The 21,682-nt window shown below is 41.9% G+C and overlaps 1 protein-coding gene across 2 annotated transcripts in view; it reads left to right on the top strand.

Moving 5' to 3' along the window:
* POLR3B (RNA polymerase III subunit B) overlaps nucleotides 1-19,337 on the top strand; it is a 184,536-nt gene extending 165,199 nt beyond the window's left edge. For both annotated transcript variants that reach the window (XM_033952054.1, XM_033952053.1), the window contains 4 exons: nucleotides 7,467-7,633; nucleotides 12,557-12,670; nucleotides 15,009-15,182; nucleotides 18,876-19,337. In XM_033952054.1, coding sequence (XP_033807945.1) covers nucleotides 7,467-7,633; nucleotides 12,557-12,670; nucleotides 15,009-15,182; nucleotides 18,876-19,005 — 585 coding nt within the window. In that variant the 3' untranslated portion in view covers nucleotides 19,006-19,337. The remainder of the gene's footprint in view (nucleotides 1-7,466; nucleotides 7,634-12,556; nucleotides 12,671-15,008; nucleotides 15,183-18,875) is intronic.
* The last annotated feature ends 2,345 nt before the right edge of the window (nucleotides 19,338-21,682 follow it).

Genomic DNA, 21,682 nt, shown 5'->3' with positions numbered 1-21,682 from the left:
GAAGCTGGGGCTGTTCTCCCTGGAAAAGCGGAGACTCAGAGGAGATATGATAGAGACCTTCAAGATCCTGAGGGGCATCGAAAAGGTTGACAAAGACAGATTTTTCAATTTGAAAGAAACCACAAGAACAAGGGGACACTCGATGAAATTGAAGGGGGACAGGTTTAAAACAAACGCAAGGAAGTTCTTTTTCACACAGAGGGTGGTGGACACATGGAACACCCTTCCGGAGGCCGTGATAAGAAATAGCACAGTACAGGGTTTCAAAGATGACCTGGATAGGTTCCTGGAAGACAAAGGGATTGAGGGGTACAGATAAGAGCAGTGGAAGGTTTAGAGATAAGTGTAGAGGTAGGCAATAAAATTAGTCAGGGACCGCTGACCAGGCAATATGCCTGATGGGCCGCCGCGTGAGCGGACCGCTGGGCTGGATGGACCTCTGGTCTGCCCCGGCGGAGGCAACTACTTATGTACTTATGTAATGTCAAAGGGCAAGGCATCCAAAGGCAGGAGCCTAAATATGGGAAGCATCTTGTCAGTTTGAACCCAACTCTGGGAAGCAAGAAGTAGGTACAGAAGTTTGCTCTTTTGAAGACCTTAGTGGACATGAATTTGTGTAAGTGGTAAGTAGGATTGCAAGATAAAGGTGGAAAACCAGTGGAAAGGGCACGAAAGGGAAGTCTGAGAACTTATTCATGCTATGATGAGAAGCTAGTACTACTCTCTTAATAATGACCTTAGGTGATCAAATAGAAGCTTCACTTCTGTGTTTTATTTTATTTGAAAGTAGAGAATGACATGGGGAAAAAATTTGTCCCCGTCCCCGTGACCACTGTCCCTGTCATCGCCCCGTCCCTATGACCACTGTCCCTGACCCGTCCCCACAACCACTGTCCCCATCCCTGCAGCATCCATACAAGCCTCAGTACTGCAATATTTAGCTTACTCCTTCCTTATAAATCAAAGTTCTGGATGCTGAACTAGAGAAAGAGATGTTCATCTGGCAGGGCTTTGTTTATAAATTTTTAACAACACAACTAATTTACTACTTTATCCTAAAGCAAAAAATAATAAATAAATAGAAATTTTTTTTTTCTACCTTTTTGTCTGGTTTCTGCTTTCCTCATCTTCTCATTCAATTCCTTCCATCCACTGTCTTCTCTCTGCATCTTCCATTTGCTCTCCCTTCACCCCCCCCCCCCCCAATTGGTCTAGCACCCATCTTCTTCCCTCCACTCCCCCTTAGTCTGGCATCTATGTCTTCTTCCCTTCCAGCGTCTTCTCCCCACTCTGTCTTCCCCATGTCCCTTCAACGTCTGTTCCTTTCCTCCACCACCCTTCCCTCTCGCCCCCTCCCTCCTTCCTACCCGAATCTATCTATCTATCTCCCTCCCTCCCCTTTACCTTCGCGTTGCGTTCTGAGTAACTTTCACAAAACCGTCGGAGCCTGCAAACAATAGTGTGCATGTGTGGGCGGAAGCTTCTCTTCTTATAAAGTACTCTGTGCAATTCATGTGCTCAATTCATATGTGAAAATCACTTCCAAACTTATGAATTAAAAACTTTGTACTTAGCTTTGTACTTGGCTTCGACCATAATTTTTTCTGCTAAATCTTTAAACATCAAGCTTTAAATATTTTAATCCATTCACTAGTCATTTCTTATATGGATTATGGCAATGCCTTATACCATGGTATTACTAAAAAAGAGTTAAAACGTTTACAAATAATCCAGAATAAAGCAGTAAAAGTCATTTACAAGGCCAAAAAATGCGACCACGTGACTCCTCTTCTGATAAAACTTTATTATTGACTTTTAAAACAAGAAACATTGGACAGCCAGAATTCATTAATAAATTTTTGATACCGCACACTACATTGCGTTTTCTTCGTTCTTCGGAGCAAAATTTATTAGCAATTCCAACTCTGAATCATATCAACACTAGAAGAAACTCTTATCTTTTCAGTAGTTGCTCCAACACTCTGGAATTCGGCACCAAATGCTTTAAGAGAGATAACTAATCTTGAGAAATTTAAATCTTTTCTTAAGACATTCCTTTTTAAAGATGCTTTTTAAGGATTTTTTTTTATTTTTTATTTTTCTTTATTTTTTATGAGTCCACTTGTATTGGACTTATTTGTTTTTAACCCCTTCCTTATGTTTATACCTTTATATCTTACTTTTCTTTAACCATTGTAGTAGAGAATGACACGGTGACAAAATTCATCACCGTTCCCGTTCCCGCGGATAACCGCGGGAAACCATCTTCATGTCATTCTTTAAGGAGAGAGGGAAGAATCAGAGTATGAATGGCCACAACCACTGACCCAAAAGCTTTGCTCTGAAGAATGCTGGTGTAGAAGGACTGAGGTTGAAACAGACACTAGAAAATGATATGGGATTATTTCCCGCGGTTATCCGTGGGGACGGGAACGGTGATGAATTTTGTCACCGTGTCATTCTCTACATTGTAGTTCTACCCTTACTTCCCACTCATACCCGTTTGTCTAGTCTAGTATGTTTTTTTGTTAAAGTTATGTTAATTTGTATTATTTGTTTTTACCCTAGTTTAAAATGTATAACCACCTTGAAATAAATTGATAAGGTGGTATATCAAATTTTTAATAATCTTGAAACGAAACTTATTGGCTTGACATGTTTCGCCCAAAGGCTTTCTCAAGAACGAATCCTCCCTTTTGTTTTGCACCGCTGCATCCCCACAACATATCTTTAGTCTAAACCTATCTTTGGATTAAAGATATGTTGTCGGGATGCAGCGGTACAAAACAAAAGGGGGGACTCGTTCTTGAGAAAGCCTTTGGGCGAAACATGTCAAGCCAATAAGTCCTACCCGATGTTTAAAGATTTTGCAGAAAAAATTACGGTTGAAGCTAAGTACAAAGTTTTTAATTCATAAGTTTGGAAGTGATTTTCACGTATGAATTGAGCACATGAATTGCACAGAGCACTTTATAAGAAAATATAATTTAAGTCTGATGATGAGACATAAGCCAATGAAAAAAATAAGCCTATGAATAATTTGGCTGGTGGTTGGCATGATCTGAAGACTTTAAAATAACAAAAATGTATATATAAGACAATTTTTAAAAGAATATGTAATGCTGTTCTTTTGTTGTGGATTGTGTATTCTATAAAATACGCACGCTCTTGATAACTAAATTTAGACATCAGATTATATGTGTTTAAAATGTCTAACAGTCATCGGTGTTGCTTTGCAGACTTGGGAGTGTGCTTCCCTACTTAGATTATTAGCTGGTTGAGCACATCAGAGCAAGGAGCAGCAAAGTCAACGTGCAGAACCATTTAGATGTTGGAGCTACTAGGGTGTATCGTAAACCTCCCCAAATCCAACCTCACCCCATCCCAGCAATTGGAGCCCTGCTAGATGTGACTCAAGCCTGCAGTTCCCTCCAACTGCAGAGATAAAGGTTCTTATCTCAGTAGTCCAGGTGTGTCAGAATTGTCGAGTGTCAGCTTGGCAGAAGTTGAGACTACTATATAACATGGCCTCCACTGTCCACATCATAACTCTTTTGAAGGAATCTTGTTAGCTAATTTTCAGCAATTTGGGTAAGGGACTACCATTCCAAATGATGGATGCATCCAACTTTGGATGGAGAACTCATTGGCCATGGGTGTGGTGCCTACCTATATGGTCTGCTCAGGAGACACAATACTAAATAAATCTCCTAAAACTATGAGCTATCTGGAACACTCTAAAATCTTTCATAGATTGGCTGAAAAACTCAATTATCTTGATCCAATTAGATAAATGGGTTTTAATGTACTATGTCAACAAGCAGGTAGGCAGAAGATCTTACCTCCTGAGTCAGGAAGAAGTCAGGATGTGGATGCGAGCCCTCTCCCACATGATGGTGCTTAGAGCTGCTTACTTTGCAGGGGAAAACCAACTGTCTGCACGCATGCTTTTTAAACATAGGTGTTGCTTGAAAGCTCTGAGAGTAGGGCATCCCTCTATAGACCTTTTTGCTACTCATCTGAACAAGAAAGTGCCTTGGTTCTGCTCCAGATGAGGATCACATGACAGATATGTAATTCTGTATAGAGCTCATGTATTGTAACACCTCGCAGAAGCTCTTTGTAACTCTGTATTATAACACCTCCACAGACGCTCAAGTATTGTAACACCTTTTACAGAAGCTCATACAAACCGCTCTGAATTGACATCCCAGTCATTAGTAGCGGTATAGAAGCTAATAATAACAAACTCCTGAAACTCAAGCAGGATCAAGAACTATAATTCTCGTCATGCTCTACTGGCCATGGCAGATACGGTTTTTGCTATTATGCTGTTATGTTGAGAATTGCCTGTAAAAGAAAAATTGCTCCCACTATGGCCACTACGTCGACCCGCCAGATTTTACCAGTGAGTTTTGAGAATCTGGCCCAGAGTGCTGGAAAATCACAGAGGATTTATCCCACATTCTAGCTGCCTGGAATGAGAACAGTCTGTCTACCCAAAAGGAATTTGGGCCTACCCAAGGCAAAGGGCTTTTCCTCCTTGGTACATGCCCAGTGGGGGGCAAAGATAAAACAAACCACCAGATATGGCAGGGCCAGTCATGTACTAGCTTAAACAGTAAGCAGGTGAATTTAACCCTTTAATTGGCAGATGGTGAAATGGACCCCACCTTGTAGAACCCTTTCCCAACTTCACCCGGTCACACATGCTGAGCTCCTAGAAATGCTACAAGAGCTTCGACCCTCCAATTCCATCCTTGACCCATGCCCATCCAACCTCCTTTTGTCCTCCCAAAGATGCCTTTGCAGAATCAATCCTCCCCATCATCAACACCTCACTGATAACTGGGAAAATTCCCCTCAACTGGAAATCGGCCATTATCAAACCCACCCTCAAGAAACCCTCCCTCGACCCAAATGATCCAAGCAACTACCGCCCTGTTTCTAACCTCCCCTTCATCTCCAAACTACTGGAGAAGATAGTGCTCCACCAACTGCAACCTTTCATTGATCAACAAGAAGCTCTATCTCCACGCCAGTCAGGCCATAGTACAGAATCTGTCCTCCTTGTTACAATTCTAGGCGATTTACATAAACTTTAAAAATGGGGGACAACAAATTAAAATAATTAACAAAGCCAAACTGCAAATAACATAGCAGACAAACAGATGGATAGGGAAGAACTACAATATAGTCAAAGAAAAGGAACATAGAATGGAAGAACAAAAGCCTTTACATAGTCCAGGAAGATAACAGAATTATTGCTCAAAGGCATCTCTATATAAGAAGCACTTAATCGCTCCTTTGAATTTATCTCTGTTGGATTCCTCCCTAAGGTGAATGGGGAGAGCATTCTAGATAAGGGGAGCAGTTACAGGAAATGAAGTTGTATGGCAAGTGTGGAAGGTCTTAAGAAAAGGAACAAAGAGTAAGTTTTGGCTTGAGGATCTAAGAGTTCTTGAGGGAGAATGTGGGATGGGCAATCTATCAATAAAGGCAGGTTGTCTAATTTTAAGTGTTTTAAATATAAGGAGAGCAATTTTAAAGGTAATTCTGTGATGAATGGGAAGCCAATGGGCTCTTTTAAGCAGGGGGGGTCACATGATCATATTTTTTTGGAACTGGTGATAATTTTAATAGAAGTATTTTTAATAAGCTGGAGCTGTTTGATTTCATTGTAGAGAGAATTGCAGTAGTCGATTTTAGAGATAACCAGCAAATGGATTAAGATGTTTAAAGATGCCGACTCTAAAAGATTTGAAAGTGACCTGATCATTCGAAGTTTGTGGAAGCAGTGTCTAACCACTGCACCGATTTGCTGATGGTAGCTTAGCTTGCTATCTATGATGACACCCATAATTTTAGTTGAAGATACCTCCCAGGAAAGAGACTTGGGAGTTCTGATCGACAAGTCGATGAAGCCGTCTGTGTAATGTGCGGCAGCAGCGAAAAGGGCAAACAGAATGCTAGGAATGATACAGAAGGGGATCACAAACAGATCAGAGAAGGTTATAATGCCGCTGTACCGGGCCATGGTGCGCCCTCACCTGGAGTTGGAAGTGGAGCCAAATATATGTTAAACAGCAAAGGGGACAGAATCGAACCCTGCGGGATGCCGAAATGATTTGTGAATGTTTTTGAAGTAGAGCCATCAGTCATTACCGTAGATGTTTTATCTTTGAAGTATGAGGAAAATCAATCTAAAGCATGATCTTTGATTCCTACAGCAGACAGTCTGATTAAGAGTAATTGATGATCGATGGTATCAAATACTGCTGATAGATCCAATGAAATAAGAATTACTGATTTGTGTTGATCTAGGAAATGTTGGATGGAGGAGGTCAAGCCAAGTAATGAGTGTTCAGTGGAGCGATGTTGATGGAATCCAGTTTGGTTGGGGCGCAGAATGTTAGTTGTTACTGAGGCGACATTGCATATTTTAAAGTCATCTGTGATGACCTCTTTGGAAACCCCCCCCCAAATATAAATGATAATTAACATTTTTTTCTGTATACAGTGTGCTTTGTATTTTTTTAATTTTGTGGTTACCATTATGTATTAATAAGATTATATTGTGTGTATATGAAAAATGGATGGAAATTGCATTACAATTAGTACTATTATTATGAGGGTGGAGTCAGGGCGAGTCTGGGCGGAGTTTGAGCGGGGTACTCAGTTGGTATTTGCTAGGCTTAGGGGGTACTTGGCTTGAAGAAGTTGAGAAACACTGCCAACCTCCGTGTGTAACCTGGAGGTCAGCTTTAACTCCCCTTTCTCTCTCCTGTCTGCTGATTATCCAGTAGATTGCTAAAACCTAAAACCTATCATTTCTTTCTGTATAACATTAGCAAAATTTATCCCTTCTTTTATGAGCACCCTACCAAAACCCTTATCCATACTCTGTACCTTCCGCTTGATTACTTCAACTTGATCCTCACAGATCTCCCACTAAATCATTTCCCTTCAATCTGTTCACAGTTCTGCTGCACGATTTTGCCAGTGACAGTACACTCATTTCATTGGCTCCCTATCTGTTTCGTTATACAGTTCAAACTTTTCCTACTGATATGCAAGTACATTCAGTAAAGATAACCTCTGGAGTCCATAAGAGGGACAGACAACTAGGAATGCAAAACCTAATATGATAGGAAATATCTTTTAGGAAGTGGTGTTGAGTGGAAAGTAAAATACTATTGTCAAATATAATATATCACATAGATAAATCAAAGCGGCTTGCACATAATAACTTAATAACTTCCTTAGCCCAGAATGATTCTTTTAGCTACTCTACTGAAGTGCTGCTACTAGTGCTTCAGGAGGGAAATTTAAAATTCATGAATAAAGTTCTCTTTCCTGTACTAAGTAAGAATTTGTCTGAATTTCTGCATGCATTTTTGCTGTCCTCTTGTTATATAGTCTATCAATATTTATGTTTAACTCTTGTCCTGTATTCTGGTTTCTAGGTGGGGAAACTTATTGAGCTCTTGGCAGGGAAGGCTGGGGTCCTGGACGGCAGGTTTCACTATGGCACAGCTTTTGGAGGCAGCAAAGTAAAGGATGTCTGCGAAGATCTCATTTACTATGGCTACAACTACCTCGGGAAAGACTATGTCACATCTGGTATCACAGGGTATGCAACAACTGTCATACAGTAGAATATTTAAATGTAAAATCATAAGAGTGAGCAACATATACTGGCCATTTTTCATCAAACAGCTTCAAAAATAATAATAGGAACTAGACCAGAACCAGCAGTAGCTCTCAAAAATGATCTCCTCTTTCAACCACAGGAGAGTGCTGTGGGCATGGAAATAGGAAAATAATGACCCCTGTACCTGCTGAGTTTCCGATGAGCAGAAAGGGCTAAGGAAAGGTCTGTTTTGAATGGCATGTGGGAATGAGCATGGAGAGAGACTGATTTAGAAGAACAAATTTTCTTGATCCATTACCAATCTAGCCTTTAGACAGGACCGTAGCACTGAAATGCTGTGGGCCCTAATAGCTGTCTTTTTAGATCTAAATAAGGGGTTGAATCTGTACAGATGGTGTATTTGGCCTGAATTTAGCCTTCAGTATGGATTGGTCATGACTTGCTCTTTCCTTGACTGCTTTAAGGTTGTACTAATGGAAAAACTCTGCCACAAAGTTACGATGTTACATAGAAACATAGAAGATGACAGCAGAAAAGGGCTACAGCCCATCAAGTCTGCCCACTCTTCTTATCCACCCCCTGTCTATGCCCTAATGACCCAATTTCCTTATCTTGACCTCGTAGGGATCCCACATGGGTATCCCATTTATTCTTAAAGTCTGGCACGCTGTCTGCCTCGATCACCTGCACTGGAAGCTTGTTCCAATGATCAACCACTCTCTCTGTGAAGAAATACTTTCTGGTGTCACCATGAAATTTTCCGCCCCTGAGTTTGAGCGGGTGCCCTCTTGTGGCCGAAGGTCCCTTTGAAAGAAAATATCATCTTCCACTTCGACACGTCCCGTGAGGTACTTAAATGTTTCGATCATGTCTCCCCTCTCCCTATGTTCCTCGAGAGTGTAGAGCTGCAATTTGTTCAGTGTCTCTTCGTACGAGAGACCCTTGAACCCCGAGATCATCCTGGTGGCCGTCCGCTGAACCGATTCAATTCTGCGCACATCTTTACTGTAATGTGACCTCCAGAATTGCACACAGTATTCCAGATGAGGTCTCACCATGGCCCTGTACAACGGCATTATGATTTCAGGCTTTCGGCTGACGAAACTTCTATTGATACAACCCAATATCTGCCTTGCCTTAGATGAAGCCTTCTCCACTTGATTAGCAGTTTTCATGTCTGCACTGATGATTACTCCTAAATCTCATTCTGCTGAAGTCCTAGTTAAAGTTTCTCCGTTCAAGAAGTATGTCTTGCATGGGTTTCCGCTTCCGAGGTGCATGACCTTACATTTCTTAGCATTGAAGCCTAGCTGCCAGGTTGAGGACCAACTTTCCAATGTAAGCAGGTCCTGCGCCATATAATTCTGTAAACTTCATTCACTTACTATATTACATAGTTTGGCGTCATCGGCGAATAGTGTTATTTTACCTTGAAGCCCTTGAGTCAGATCCCCTATGAATATGTTGAAAAGGAGTGGACCCAGGACCGAGCCCTGCGGCACTCCACTGGTCACCTCCGATGTTTTAGAGAGGGTACCATTAACCACTACTCTCTGAAGTCTGCCACTCAGCCAATCATTGACCCATGCAGTTAGTGTCTCTCCTAACCCCATCGATTCCATCTTGCTTAGAAGTCTGTGGTGTGGGACACTGTCAAAAGCTTTACTGAAGTCCAGGTACACGACGTCCAAAGACTCTCCCAAGTCCAACTTTCTTGTTACCCAGTCAAAGAAGCCGATGAGATTGGATTGGCAGGACCTACCCTTGGTGAATCCATGCTGACTGGGATCCCGAAGATTCCCTTCATTCAAGATCATGTCCAATTTGCTTTTAATTAGTGTTTCCATGAGTTTGCACACTATTGATGTGAGACTCACCGGTCTATAATTCGCAGCCTCTGCCCTGCAACCCTTTTTATGCAGAGGAACGACATTAGCTAATTTCCAGTCCAGGGGAACTTTCCCCTTACTTAGGGAGAGATTGAATAGCTCAGCCAACGGTTTCGACAGGACATCGCTCAATTCTCTGAGCACTCTTGGGTGCAGATTGTCTGGTCCCATGGCTTTGTTCACCCTGAGTCTTGCCAGTTCACTGTAAACTTCACCTGGTGTGAACTCAATTCTGAAACGGCTCTTCTGTGCTTTGTGTTGCATTCAACTGCGGACCGTGTCCCGGTGCCTCACAGGTGAAGACTGAGCAGAAGTATTCATTCAGTAGTTCGGCTTTATCGGAATCTGCTTCCACGTAACTTCCGTCCGGTCTTCTAAGGCGTACTATCCCGCCTGTGTTCCTTTTTCTGTCACTAATATACCTGAAGAAGGATTTGTCCCCCTTTTTAATGTTTTTTTGCCAGAATTTCTTCCACTCGAAGTTTTGCCTCCCTAACTGCCATTTTGACCGCTGTAGACCTGGTCCTATATTCTACCTTTGCCTCTCTTTTATCCGTGCGCTTGTAGGAAAGAAACGCTTTTTTCTTCTCCTTAATGAGATGCGAGATCTCCGCGGTGAACCATTGGGGTTTATTGTTTCTTTGTCGTTTATTTACTGATTTTATGAAGCGGCTAGTTGCTTCATGTATGGTTGATTTCAGTGTTAACCACTTAGTTTCTACATCATTGGTCTCCGCTTGGTCCTGCAGCGTCCGATGGACGAAATCTCCCATGCGTGCGAAGTCTGTGCCCCGGAAATTGAGTACCTTTGTTTTCGTGTTTGATCTAGGGAAGCCTTTCCTAAGGTTGAACCATACTATGTTGTGGTTGCTGGAGGCTAGCGTATCTCCTACTGAGACCTCTGAGATGCTTTCCCAGTTGGTGAGTACCAGGTCGAGGATCGCCTGGGCCCTAGTGGGCTCCATTACCATTTGTTTGAGACGTGCTCCCTTTATGGAGGTTAAGAGCCTCCTGCTACCACTGGTTGTCACTGAAAATGAGTTCCAGTCTGCATCAGGCATATTGAAGTCCCCTAGCAGTACAGCTTCTCCTCGTAGACTGATATTCTCTATGTCTTCAATTAATTCTGCGTCCATGTCTTCCAGTTGTCTTGGGGGTCTGTATACCACACCTAGATACAGGCATTTTTCTCTGCCTCTTGCCAGGTTTACCCAGAGGGACTCCCCGGTGTACTTGACATCTGTGATCCTGGTGGTTTTGATGTCCTCTTTAATGTATAGAGCTACCCCCCTCCTAACCTGCCCTCTCTGTCCTGACGAAGTAGATTGTAGCTCAGTATAGCCATATCCCACCCATGTGAGTCCGTGAACCAAGTTTCAGATATTGCCACCACGTCTAGGTCGGCATTCCTTATTTCAGCCTCCAATTCTAGAATTTTGTTACCTAAACTGTGTGCATTGACATACATGGCTCTCCATATCTTGTGTTTGCTAAGTCCCTGTGAGGCGTATCCTACCTGAGTCGGTGTGACTCCTAAAGAACTGTTTGCAATGTGGGTACTTACCTTGGACATGGAAGCGGAGTTTCGACTCACCTCAACAGGATAATTCCTTTCTGCACTAATATGTGAATGGGTACCCTCCCCCGACTTACCTAGTTTAAAGCCCTGTGAAGCAGGCGGGCTAGTCGGTGTCCGAAGACGTTCATTGTTGTGTCAACCAGCACACCCAAGTCCTTTTCAAGGTTACTTGCCTCTAGTACTAATCCCTCCATTTGGTAGCTGAACATCGGGTTCTTTTTCCCTATATGCATGACCTTGCATTTCCTTACATTGAAGTTCATTTGCCATTTAATCGCCCACTCCTCCAGTTTGTTCAGGTCCCTTTGTAGGTCCCCACATTCTTCCACAGTTCTAACCCTGCTACAGAGTTTAGTGTCATCTGCAAATTTTATAACTTCACACTTGGTCCCCGTTTCTAGGTCGTTGATAAATATATTGAACAGCAGCGGTCCGAGTACCGACCCCTGTGGAACTCCGCTCGTGACTCTCCTCCAGTCCGAGTAGTGGCCCTTCACTCCAACCCTTTGCTTTCTGCCTGCTAACCAGTGTTTAACCCATCTGTGTACGTCCCCTTCCACCCTGTGGTTCCACAGCTTCCTGAGTAGCCACTCATGGGGTACCTTGTCAAAGGCTTTTTGGAAGTCGAGATAAATGTTGTCTATGGGTTCCCCTTTGTCCATCTGGCTGTTTACTCCCTCAAAGTTTGTTTGGCACGATCTTCCTTTGCAGAAGCCATGTTGGCTCGCTTTCATTAGTCCAATGCCCTGTCAGCGGTGCAGGAGCCTCAGGAAGGCAAAGATTGAGTTCAAAATAGGCGAGGAGCCGCTAAAAGTGGGTAAATTCGGGCAGGTGGCAGGAGAGTCGATATACACCGTCTGCCCCTGAGCATAGCATCATGTGACTCTCCCCAGGTACTTTTTATGTAATTGCATACTGATGAAGGGGGAGTGGAAAGGAGAATGGGATTTGATATACCGCCTTTCTGTGCTACAGTCAAAGTGGTTTACATGTTATGTACAAGGTACCTATGTCACAGGAAAAGCAGAATATAAATGAAATAAGTAATGTTATAGAATCCTTTTGTCATCCCCCTTGACAATTCATATGCATTCTCTCGATTTTAGCCCAATAAAAGGAAGGATAATTTCCTGCTGACAGTTGTCTAAAGAATTGCTCCTTAGGCCTGTCCTGCTGGCTTAAAGGGTCGGTGCTTTACTCCAGGCTCACTTTCTACTTCGGGCCTTCCATTCCTCTTTGGACATGCTGTGGAGGCCGCATTTATTTCCCCTGGGGGACAGGTGTTTATATATCTTAAGGGTGACACACAAGATTCTGGAAGGAGTTCTGGTTCATGGACCTTGGCTCAGAACTATGACTAGACTAGGTATTTTGGAAAGAAGGCAAATCTGCTGTCCAGTCTGTCGTCTTCTTTATTTTTTTTTTCTGCTTTAGAGAACCTCTTGAAGCATATATCTACTTTGGACCTGTATATTATCAAAAACTGAAGCATATGGTATTGGATAAAATGCATGCAAGAGCTCGGGGACCCAGAGCAGTGCTTACCAGGTATGATTGAGCCCTCATTCAAAGTGGCACAATTCAAGTTTTTAATGATTTGACATATGTTTTTCCCCCCACAGCATGCTGTGGTTTCTGTTTGTTTATTTTAGCCTTGGCCATCGCACGTTTTTCTATACCTAGATTTTCAGTGCTGGCCTTAGCTGAATAGCTGAGTATTCGGCAGCTATTGTAAGTTATCCAGATACTGTCAATATTCAGTGTTATGTTATTAAAGATCAAACCTGACACCTTCAGTACTCTCTAGGTTGTGCCAAGGTGACTGAAGACCAGAGCTAAGACAGAGCCAGAAATTAGCTGGGTACTTTCACTACCCAGCTATCTTTCTAGATTGCTGCTTTAGGGGAATTGCTCACACCTCCTGATGTCGCTAGCACTTTTCAAGCCTCAGCCAGAGGTGTGAGCAGTTCCCCAGAATCAGCAATTTGCAAAACGGAGGCCTTTGTTGGAATGATTGAAGGTGTCCTACTCGCTGTTTATATGATTTCTTATTTAAAAGAAGTTTTGCACATTTAAACTAATCATATTGTAGTCTGGGACCAACATGTTTCATCTTACATTAGTTCATGATTTTCTCTTTGCATTTGGAGTGATTTAGTTTATGGAAATAGTTTAATAAGTGGAGTTGCTTTTTAGGCCAATGATTGAGAAACTCTAACAGTGAAGTATCTTAATATGTTTAAATACAGTAGGTAAAGTGATTTTCTACAGATGTCTTTTTCTCCACTTAATTATTTATTCACATTTAAACAATTAAGTTATATTTTTAAAACATCAATAATTAGATATATATAAAATCTATTTGGGGGAGCCTAGCATTGTTAGCTATTTGGGGGGATTTTCTTGGTTTGGGATATATTTTTCTCATTTTTTGCTTTAGCAGTTGAATTCACCCATTTTTATACTGTTGCCAAATTTGTTAGTTTCTCTAATTTCTGTTAATATTTCATCATCTATCTGTTCATTCTAGCTTGGCAGATGGCAGCTGTAGGCTTTTCAGTTTTCTCTTTCCCTTCACACGTGGAATTTCTATCTGTAAGGTTTCCATATTGCTGAATTTTTATTCTGTTAGACTCTGTTCTTTCTGTGATGCTCGTAGCACCACTCCCCTCTAATTTGATCTACCCTATCATTGTGATATAATTTGTACCATAGTAACAGTGCCCCATCATTTATCCTGCTTCCACCAGGTCTCTGAGATGCCTGTTTTATCTACCTGTTCTATATACTCCAAATCTCCCAGCTTATTTTCCAAGCTTCTAGCAATTGTGTACAGACATATTTCAAGAATAATTTGCGATCTTTAATTTGCTCTACAACATGCTCCTGTCTTTTTTGTTTTTGTTGCACCCTCTCTGCGGGATGCCCTAACTTCCCTGTTTTGATAGTACATTATCCGTCAGAGATGCTTCACTTAGACCACGCTCTTATGAGTGACTGTTGGCTTTCTCCCAGATTCTAGTTTAAAAGCTGCTCTATCTCCTTTATAAATGTTGCCACCAGCACCATCATTCCATCCTTTTTAAGAATAGGCTCTCCCTTTTCCACAGTATTGCCCACTTCCTATCAAATCTAAATGCTTCCAACTTAACTAATAAACCTTGCCCTTTTTTTTTTTAAATCTAGGATGGCTTCCATTCCGGTTATTATCTCTTCATAACCTCAACAGTCTATGCAGAGCTAATGGAAGATCTTGGGGTGGGGGATAGACCTTGGTGTGCCCGTCATCTTGGAATCCAACAGGCAATACTTATCTTTTCTCAGCAGTTTTAATACCACATTGAAAATCTGCTGCTCCAAAGACAATGTGCCTCAATCTTGGAGCCCTTGTAGATTCAAGCAACATTTAAAAATTCCAGAAAATGAACAGAGGATAGGTGATTTCAGGGGAGAAGCTTGGGAGCATGGCAAGTCAGTGTGTGGTCTGTTGCATGGTATCACATGACTTTCCTCACTAGTAATTATAACCTAATACATACAATTAAAAAAATGACACCAGTAATCAGAACAAAGTGTATTGCATTCCAGGCAAGATTATATATATTGCCTCAGAATCGCTTAAAACTCATTATGTACTAACCCCAGCTCAATTCCAGATAACTAGTAGTAACCACAATATGCCATTCTCAGAAGTATCACCCAGTGCCCAGAACTAACAGTCACTGGTCCGTATTAAATCTGATCTTCCATCCTTTCTGGTGTCATAATTGTTCAATGTTTACACACCTATATTACTGTATTCTTTTGATGTGAGCTGGAGTAAAGGAGATGTTTCAGAAGTCATTTGAATAAAACATGCCTAATGATGAATATTTTTGTTATAAAGGCAACCCACTGAAGGCCGCTCACGTGATGGTGGTTTGCGTCTCGGAGAAATGGAACGGGACTGCTTGATTGGCTATGGAGCTAGTATGCTGCTTCTGGAGAGGCTGATGATTTCCAGTGATGCCTTTCAGGTGGATGTCTGTGGGCAGTGTGGTCTGCTTGGATATTCTGGCTGGTAAGTAGGGATATCTAGAGATATAATACACAATAGATCTTCACTATATAATAACATAGTAAATGGCAGCAGATAAAGACCTGGCTTGTGCCTGTTTGGTTCATCCAGTCTGCCCATATATTGAAACAGGATATTTAGGGAGTCCCTTTAATAGTGAAAGAAAGCCAGGAGGGTTTAAGAGGAAGGCAGAGTAAAAGACTCAAATTTTCTCTGTCTTCTCAGCAGCCTGTAGTTGCAAAGAAAAAACACAATTTGAAGTGTCTGTAAACAAATGCTAGAAGCCTAAAAAATAAAATAGGAGAGTTAGAGTATATAGCATTGAATGATAGAAATTAGGCGTCTCGGAGACCTGGTGGAAGGAGGATAATCAATGGGATACTGTGTTACCTGGGTACAAATTATATCGCAAGGATAGAGTAGATCAAATTGGAGGGGGGGGGTTACGCTATATGTTAAAGAGGGAATTGAATCAAATCAAATAAACATTATGCATGACATAGATAGCAGTGTGGAATCCTTATGGATAGAAATTCCAGGTGTGAAGGGAAGGAATAGAAAGGTAGGGTTATACTACCGTACCCCGGGACAAAATGAGCAGGCAGATGAAGAAATGTTTTCAGAGATTAGGAAAGCTGTATAATAATGGGTGATTTCAATTACCAGAACAATCACACAGGCAAAAGTAGAAACAACTCAATATCAAAGAAACAAACACTACTTTCTTCAGGAGATATGGGAATGATCCTGCCAACATAACCTCAATAATGTGGAGAAAATAGACCTCATTATTCACAGCACACCTCCTAAAAAGGACAAGCCAATGTATTCAAGAGGGTGCACACTAACACATCATCAATATTGTAAACAGTCAATCCCCACAAACTCCTGGACTTGGTAAAGGAATGCAATATTTCTTTGTAATATTCAACATGCATGGGAACTATAAAGTCACCGATAGTACTAGGGACCTGGATTAGCCACTGTGAAAATGGGCTACTGGGCTTGATGGACCATTGGTCTGACCCAGTAAGGCTTCTGTTATGTTCATGAATATAAGAGCATAAGCCGTGCCTCTGCTGGGTCAGATCTGAGGTCTATCATGCCCAGCAGTCCGCTCACGCGGCGGCCCATCAGGTCCAGGACCTGTATACTAGCCCTCTATCTATACCCTTCTATTCCCTTTTCCTTCAGAAAATTGTCCAATCCCTTCTTGAATTCCAATACCATACCCTGTCCTATCACTCCCTCTGGAAGCGCGTTCCAAGTGTCCACCACCCGTTGGGTGAAAAAGAACTTCCTAGCATTGGTTCTGAATCTGTCCCCTTTTAATTTTTCAGAATGCCCTCTCGTTCTGAATAAACATGGATAAACGTGAGCTAGTTGAGGTAGTTTATCTAGATTTTCAGAAAGCTTTTGACAGTATCTCATGAGAGACTCCTGAGAAAATAAAAAAAATCATGGGATAGGAAGCAATGTTATGTTGTGGATTAGGAATTGGTTATTGGACAGAAAAGAGGGTAGGGTTAAATGGCCATTTTACTCAATGGAGAAGGTGAGTAGTAGAATGCCGCAGGGATCTTTACTGGGACTGGTGCTATTTAATATACTTATAAATGATCTGGAAATCAGAACAAGAGAGGTGATTAAATTTGCAGATGACACAAAACTTTTCAAAGTTGTTAAAACACATACAGACTCTGAAAAATTGCAGGAAGACTTTAGGAAATTAGAAGACTGGGCATCCAAATGGCAGATGAAATTTAAGGTGCACAAATGCAAAGTGATGCACATTAGGAAGAATAATCTACATCATACTTGCCTGATGTTATTATGGTCAACCATGGAAATAACACCCTAAAAAAAGATTTAGGGACCTTGTAGACAATATGCTGAAATCTTTCACCCAGTGTGTACTCATGCCTAGAGAATGACACAGTTACTAGCTGCAGGAGGGGGGAAGGGAGAAATTGATTAGTTGCCGCCCTGTAGAGCGGTGAATGGCCTTGTCCCTGCAGTAAAAGATCTGCAGGCGGACCTTAGGAAATTGGAAATTAGGAAATTCTCTATTTCTGTGGCTAACACTCTCCTCCATGTCTCATTAGTTCGTAACCTCGGGGTGACCTTTAACGCCTCTCTCTCCTTTTCTGCTCAGATCCAACAAACTTAAAACCTGTCACTTCTTCCTGTATATTACCAAAATTCTTTATCCACTCTTTCATCACCTCTTGCTTAGACTACTGCAATGTACTTCTCTCAGGTCTTCTGCTCATCTGTCTCTCACCTCTAAAGTCCATTCAAAATGCTGCTGCACGACTCATATTCCACTGCCCCCCGCCTCATATCATTTCATTGGCTCCCCAACCATTTCCGAATACAGTTCAAACTCCTTTTACTGACTTACAAAGTGCATTCATTTTGTAGGCCCTGAATATCTCTCCTCACTCATCTCTCCCTATGCTCCCCCCGTGAACTCTGTTCAACAAGTAATTCCTCTTATCTGTACCCTTTTCCTCCACTGCCAACTCCAGAATCTGTCCTTTCTTTCTTATCGTGCCTGGAACAGGCTGCCAGAGTCAAGTCGTCATGCTCCATCTCTAGCAGTGTTCAAACCCAAACTAAGAGCCCACTTCTTTGAAGCAGTTTTCAACTCTTAACTTCCATTCACTGTCACTTAACTATATCCATTATATCATTTCTTCTGCCAGAAACTCCCCAACCCTGAGATGTTCTGTCTGTCCAAGTTAGATTGTAAGGTCTTATGAGCAGGGACCGTCTAGTGAATAGTAAAAGTATAGCACTGCGTATGCCTTTCAGTGCTATAGAAACGATAAATAGTAGTAGTAGTAGTGGAGGAAAAGTCCACAAGCTATTATTACAGTAGACCTGGGGAAAGCTATTGCTTATCCTTAAAATCTTACAACTTTGGGAAGCTTTGCCAAGTACAGGACACTGGGCTAAACCCAGGAAGGCAACTTCTATGTTTTTGTGTTGTGATCTGTCTTTCTATGCAATGAGGCCTTTTTGTGTACTGTAATAATGTAGACTTGTGATTTCCAGCAAAAGATATTTCTAGATTGCATCTTATGTAAAATAGTGCAGATAGCTGGTAGATGGTCTGGGATTGTGGACAATCTGCTCTGATTTGCCTGTGATAAATTTAAGATAAGCCTGAAGACCTTCTTATTTAGCGACGCCTTTTCCTGTGTTTAGCTTTTCCTTTCTTTTTTTTTTTTTTTTCTTTCTTTTTCTTCTTTTCACTCTTCATTTATTTCTTCTTTTCTTATTCAGCCAACCGCTTTTATAAAGCGATCCCGCCCCATATGTTTTACCCTCTTCCCTCTCTCTCCTTCCCTCTCTCTCCTTTCTTCTTCTAACATGTAACTCTCCCCCAATCCTACCTACTTTCCCTCACCTTCAAGTCTGTCTAGTGTCCTTGGTGTACACTTATTATTTTTTTTAAGTATTTATCTCTTTTTTAAAAAAATTTTTTTATTGTAAACCGGCCAGATACTTGTCGATGGTCGGTATATTAAAAGTCAATAAACTTGGAACAAGAGCCTCTAAAATAATGTATGAAATATATTCAATGTGTTTATACTGCTTTACTTGCAACTAGCCTTATATCTGAGATAGGTGACTTGAACTTTTGCTAAGAATATTTTGCTCAGCTGGCTATCTTTTTTTTTTTTTTAGGTGCCATTATTGCAAATCCTCGTGTCATGTTTCATCTCTACGTATCCCCTATGCATGCAAACTATTATTTCAAGAATTGCAGTCCATGAATATCATACCCCGACTCAAGCTATCCCGATACAATGAATAGAGAAACAGATGATCCACATGCATAAAGAAGAGAGCCCAGAGTGTGTGTGTGTATGGCCCGAGAGTCTTTGCCAAGAGGAGTGCTTAACTGTTAAGGCACATACTGACTTCTTTTGTACTTTCTCCTGCTGTTGCTGAAAGTTGACCGAGTTTGCTTCTCTGCACACAAAGGGAGGAGAACTAGCTGGAGCCAGAAGGAGTCGGGGATAAATGAGCTTTGTGGCACGTCTGGAAGAAGAGCGCTCAGCATTTCTGAGCCAAGTAAGGCAGTTTGTGGGTTATTTTCAAATTGTAAAATCAGTTGGAAATTTTAATAAAAGTTTTCTGACTGTATGCTCTGTATTTGTAGACTTAACTAAACTGGTCAAGTACTATCATTCATTGAAAAAAGAAAAAAAAAACATTTCTGAGGGTTGATAACAGATAAAATGTTTGTTTCTTAGAAGGGAAAAGTATTTTATGCTGTTTAGATACATGCCAGTGGCTCTTATGAAACCCTAAAGAGGGTGGTTGGGTCTGAGCGGTGGCAAGAAAAATCATTAAAATAAAAGTATGGGTTGGCAGAATTTGAAAACCTAGGAAGCTGGGAAGATTGGGGGTTTTTTTCATACACTCCGCATTGGGGTGGGGGTGGGAGAGAAGACGGATCGGGTAGAATTACAAGGCTCTTATTTGCTCTGCTGCAGAGCTGTTTAGCTTTGAATTCTTGTTACTGTATGGTAAATTAGGGAAAATGTTAGCTAAAGCGGAATATTGCCATTGTCTCTTGATACTGTATTTGGGTTCTTTATCTGTTGTCGATGCCGTTTTTAAGTCTGAAAATTCTTGATTTGCTCAGTAATATGAGTTTTCCTGGTCACCCATTTTGCAATGATAGCATTGGAACCTGCCATGGTGACTGTTATAATTTTATGCTGTGGGTAAAACTCTCTGATATGAATTTGAAGGGCACTAATAAAATAAACATAAATAGTTTAACAATGCAGGAGCCCATAGCACCAGAGATGCCACCTGCACAATCCAACATGAGCTAGAAAAAAAATAGAAGTTAAATAGTTCTCTTTCACACTGGTCTGAAACTTTATTAAATGGTTGAGTGGCCCAGATTAGAGCATTTTGAGAAAACCCCACCCCCGCTGAGAAGCTCAAAATGGTATCCATGACACTAGTCAACCTGTATCCATATTTAATGTTTGTTTTTACAGAGGACAAAGCTAACGAGTAGTGACAAGGATCACCAAGCTCTGCTATGGATTTGGGTGAAAACGTAGGAGAGGGAGGGAATGAGGTTTGTTCATGTACACACTACAGTGGAACCTTGGTTTACGAGCATAATTTGTTCCAGAAGTATGCTCGTAAACCAAATTGCTCGTATATCAAAGCGAACTCACTTTGATCCGTTCCACCTCCTCCCCCTCCCCCCCCCCGAGGCTACCAGCGTTGCTCCATTCCCCCCCTCCCCCCTTGAGGCCACCGAGCCTTCTGGTCTCGCTCTCTCCGAGATTCTCACATTCAGAATCTCGGAGAGAGTGAGACCAGAAGGCCTTGAGCATGTGCAAATGCTCAAGGCCCAGTCTAGCCCAGCACAGGCAAGAGGGAGGATCTCCGACGCCCCGCCCAGCCCAGAAGAGGGAGGATCTTCAGGCACCGGCACCGGCATGTCCTATGCGTTGGTGCTGGTGCCCAATCGGGGTAAGGGATTTCGTTTCGGTGCGAGTGGGGGGGGGGATGCCGGATCACGGGGGATGGCGCTCGTAAATCGAGTCAAATTCGGTTTCCAAGGCGCTGATTTTGCGAATGTTTTGCTCGTCTTGCAAAACACTCGCAAACCGGTGCACTCGTAAACCGAGGATTGACTATAGTTTTATATTTGATACATCCCAACATGAGACATGGTTAACAATAGTTATAAATAGAAAGAGTATAAAAAAAAAAGATAAAACCAGCAAAGGACACAAAAAATCCTTCTATAGTATAGCTAAGAAAGAACCCATTAGGTCAGGGTATGAGCAGAAACTTGCCAAACATACTAGTACATTGAATGTCAACAGACAACACTGTTAAGCAGAACCTTAGGAAAAATGAAAACAAAAACTTTATAAATTACAGGAAGAGAATCATTAAATTTGCACCATATAAACAAGAAGGGGTATAAAATTCAGGTTTCATTTACCTAGAATGATGCCATATGTATGTGTTGAGAGTTCACAACAGGGCAATGCTTTCTTCTTTCATCTCCACTGATTTAATTTGGTATGTGTTTGCAAATATCTTATTTTGGGAGCAAAATTTTATTCTCTTAAATCGGGGGTCGGCAACCTGCGGCTCCAGAGCCGCATGCGGCTCTTTTCCACCTTTGCTGCGGCTCCGGTAGTGTGTCACGCAGGCATGCAGTTACAAGTCCGGCGTCGGCGGGAAATAGCCATGCTGAACAGTGAGCTCAGCAGTCAGCACATACACAGATGAAAGCCTTGCTTGCTGATTGGTCCGGCGGCCCCGCCCCGCCGTGCCGCCGGACCAATCAGCAAGCAAGGCTTTCATCTGTGTAGTGCTGAGCTCACTGCTCAGCATGGCTATTTCCCGCCGCGACGCTGGGCTTGTAAGGTGCCTGAAAAAGAAATCATCCTGGCCGGGGTCGGTGTCATGCTCCGGAGATCTACAGCCTTCCTATCTCCCTC

This window comes from Geotrypetes seraphini, chromosome 7 (genome assembly GCF_902459505.1).
Source record: "Geotrypetes seraphini chromosome 7, aGeoSer1.1, whole genome shotgun sequence".
NCBI lineage: Eukaryota > Metazoa > Chordata > Amphibia > Gymnophiona > Dermophiidae > Geotrypetes > Geotrypetes seraphini.
Note: the sequence above shows the minus strand (reverse complement) of the source record. Positions and strands in the feature narration are given on the sequence as shown.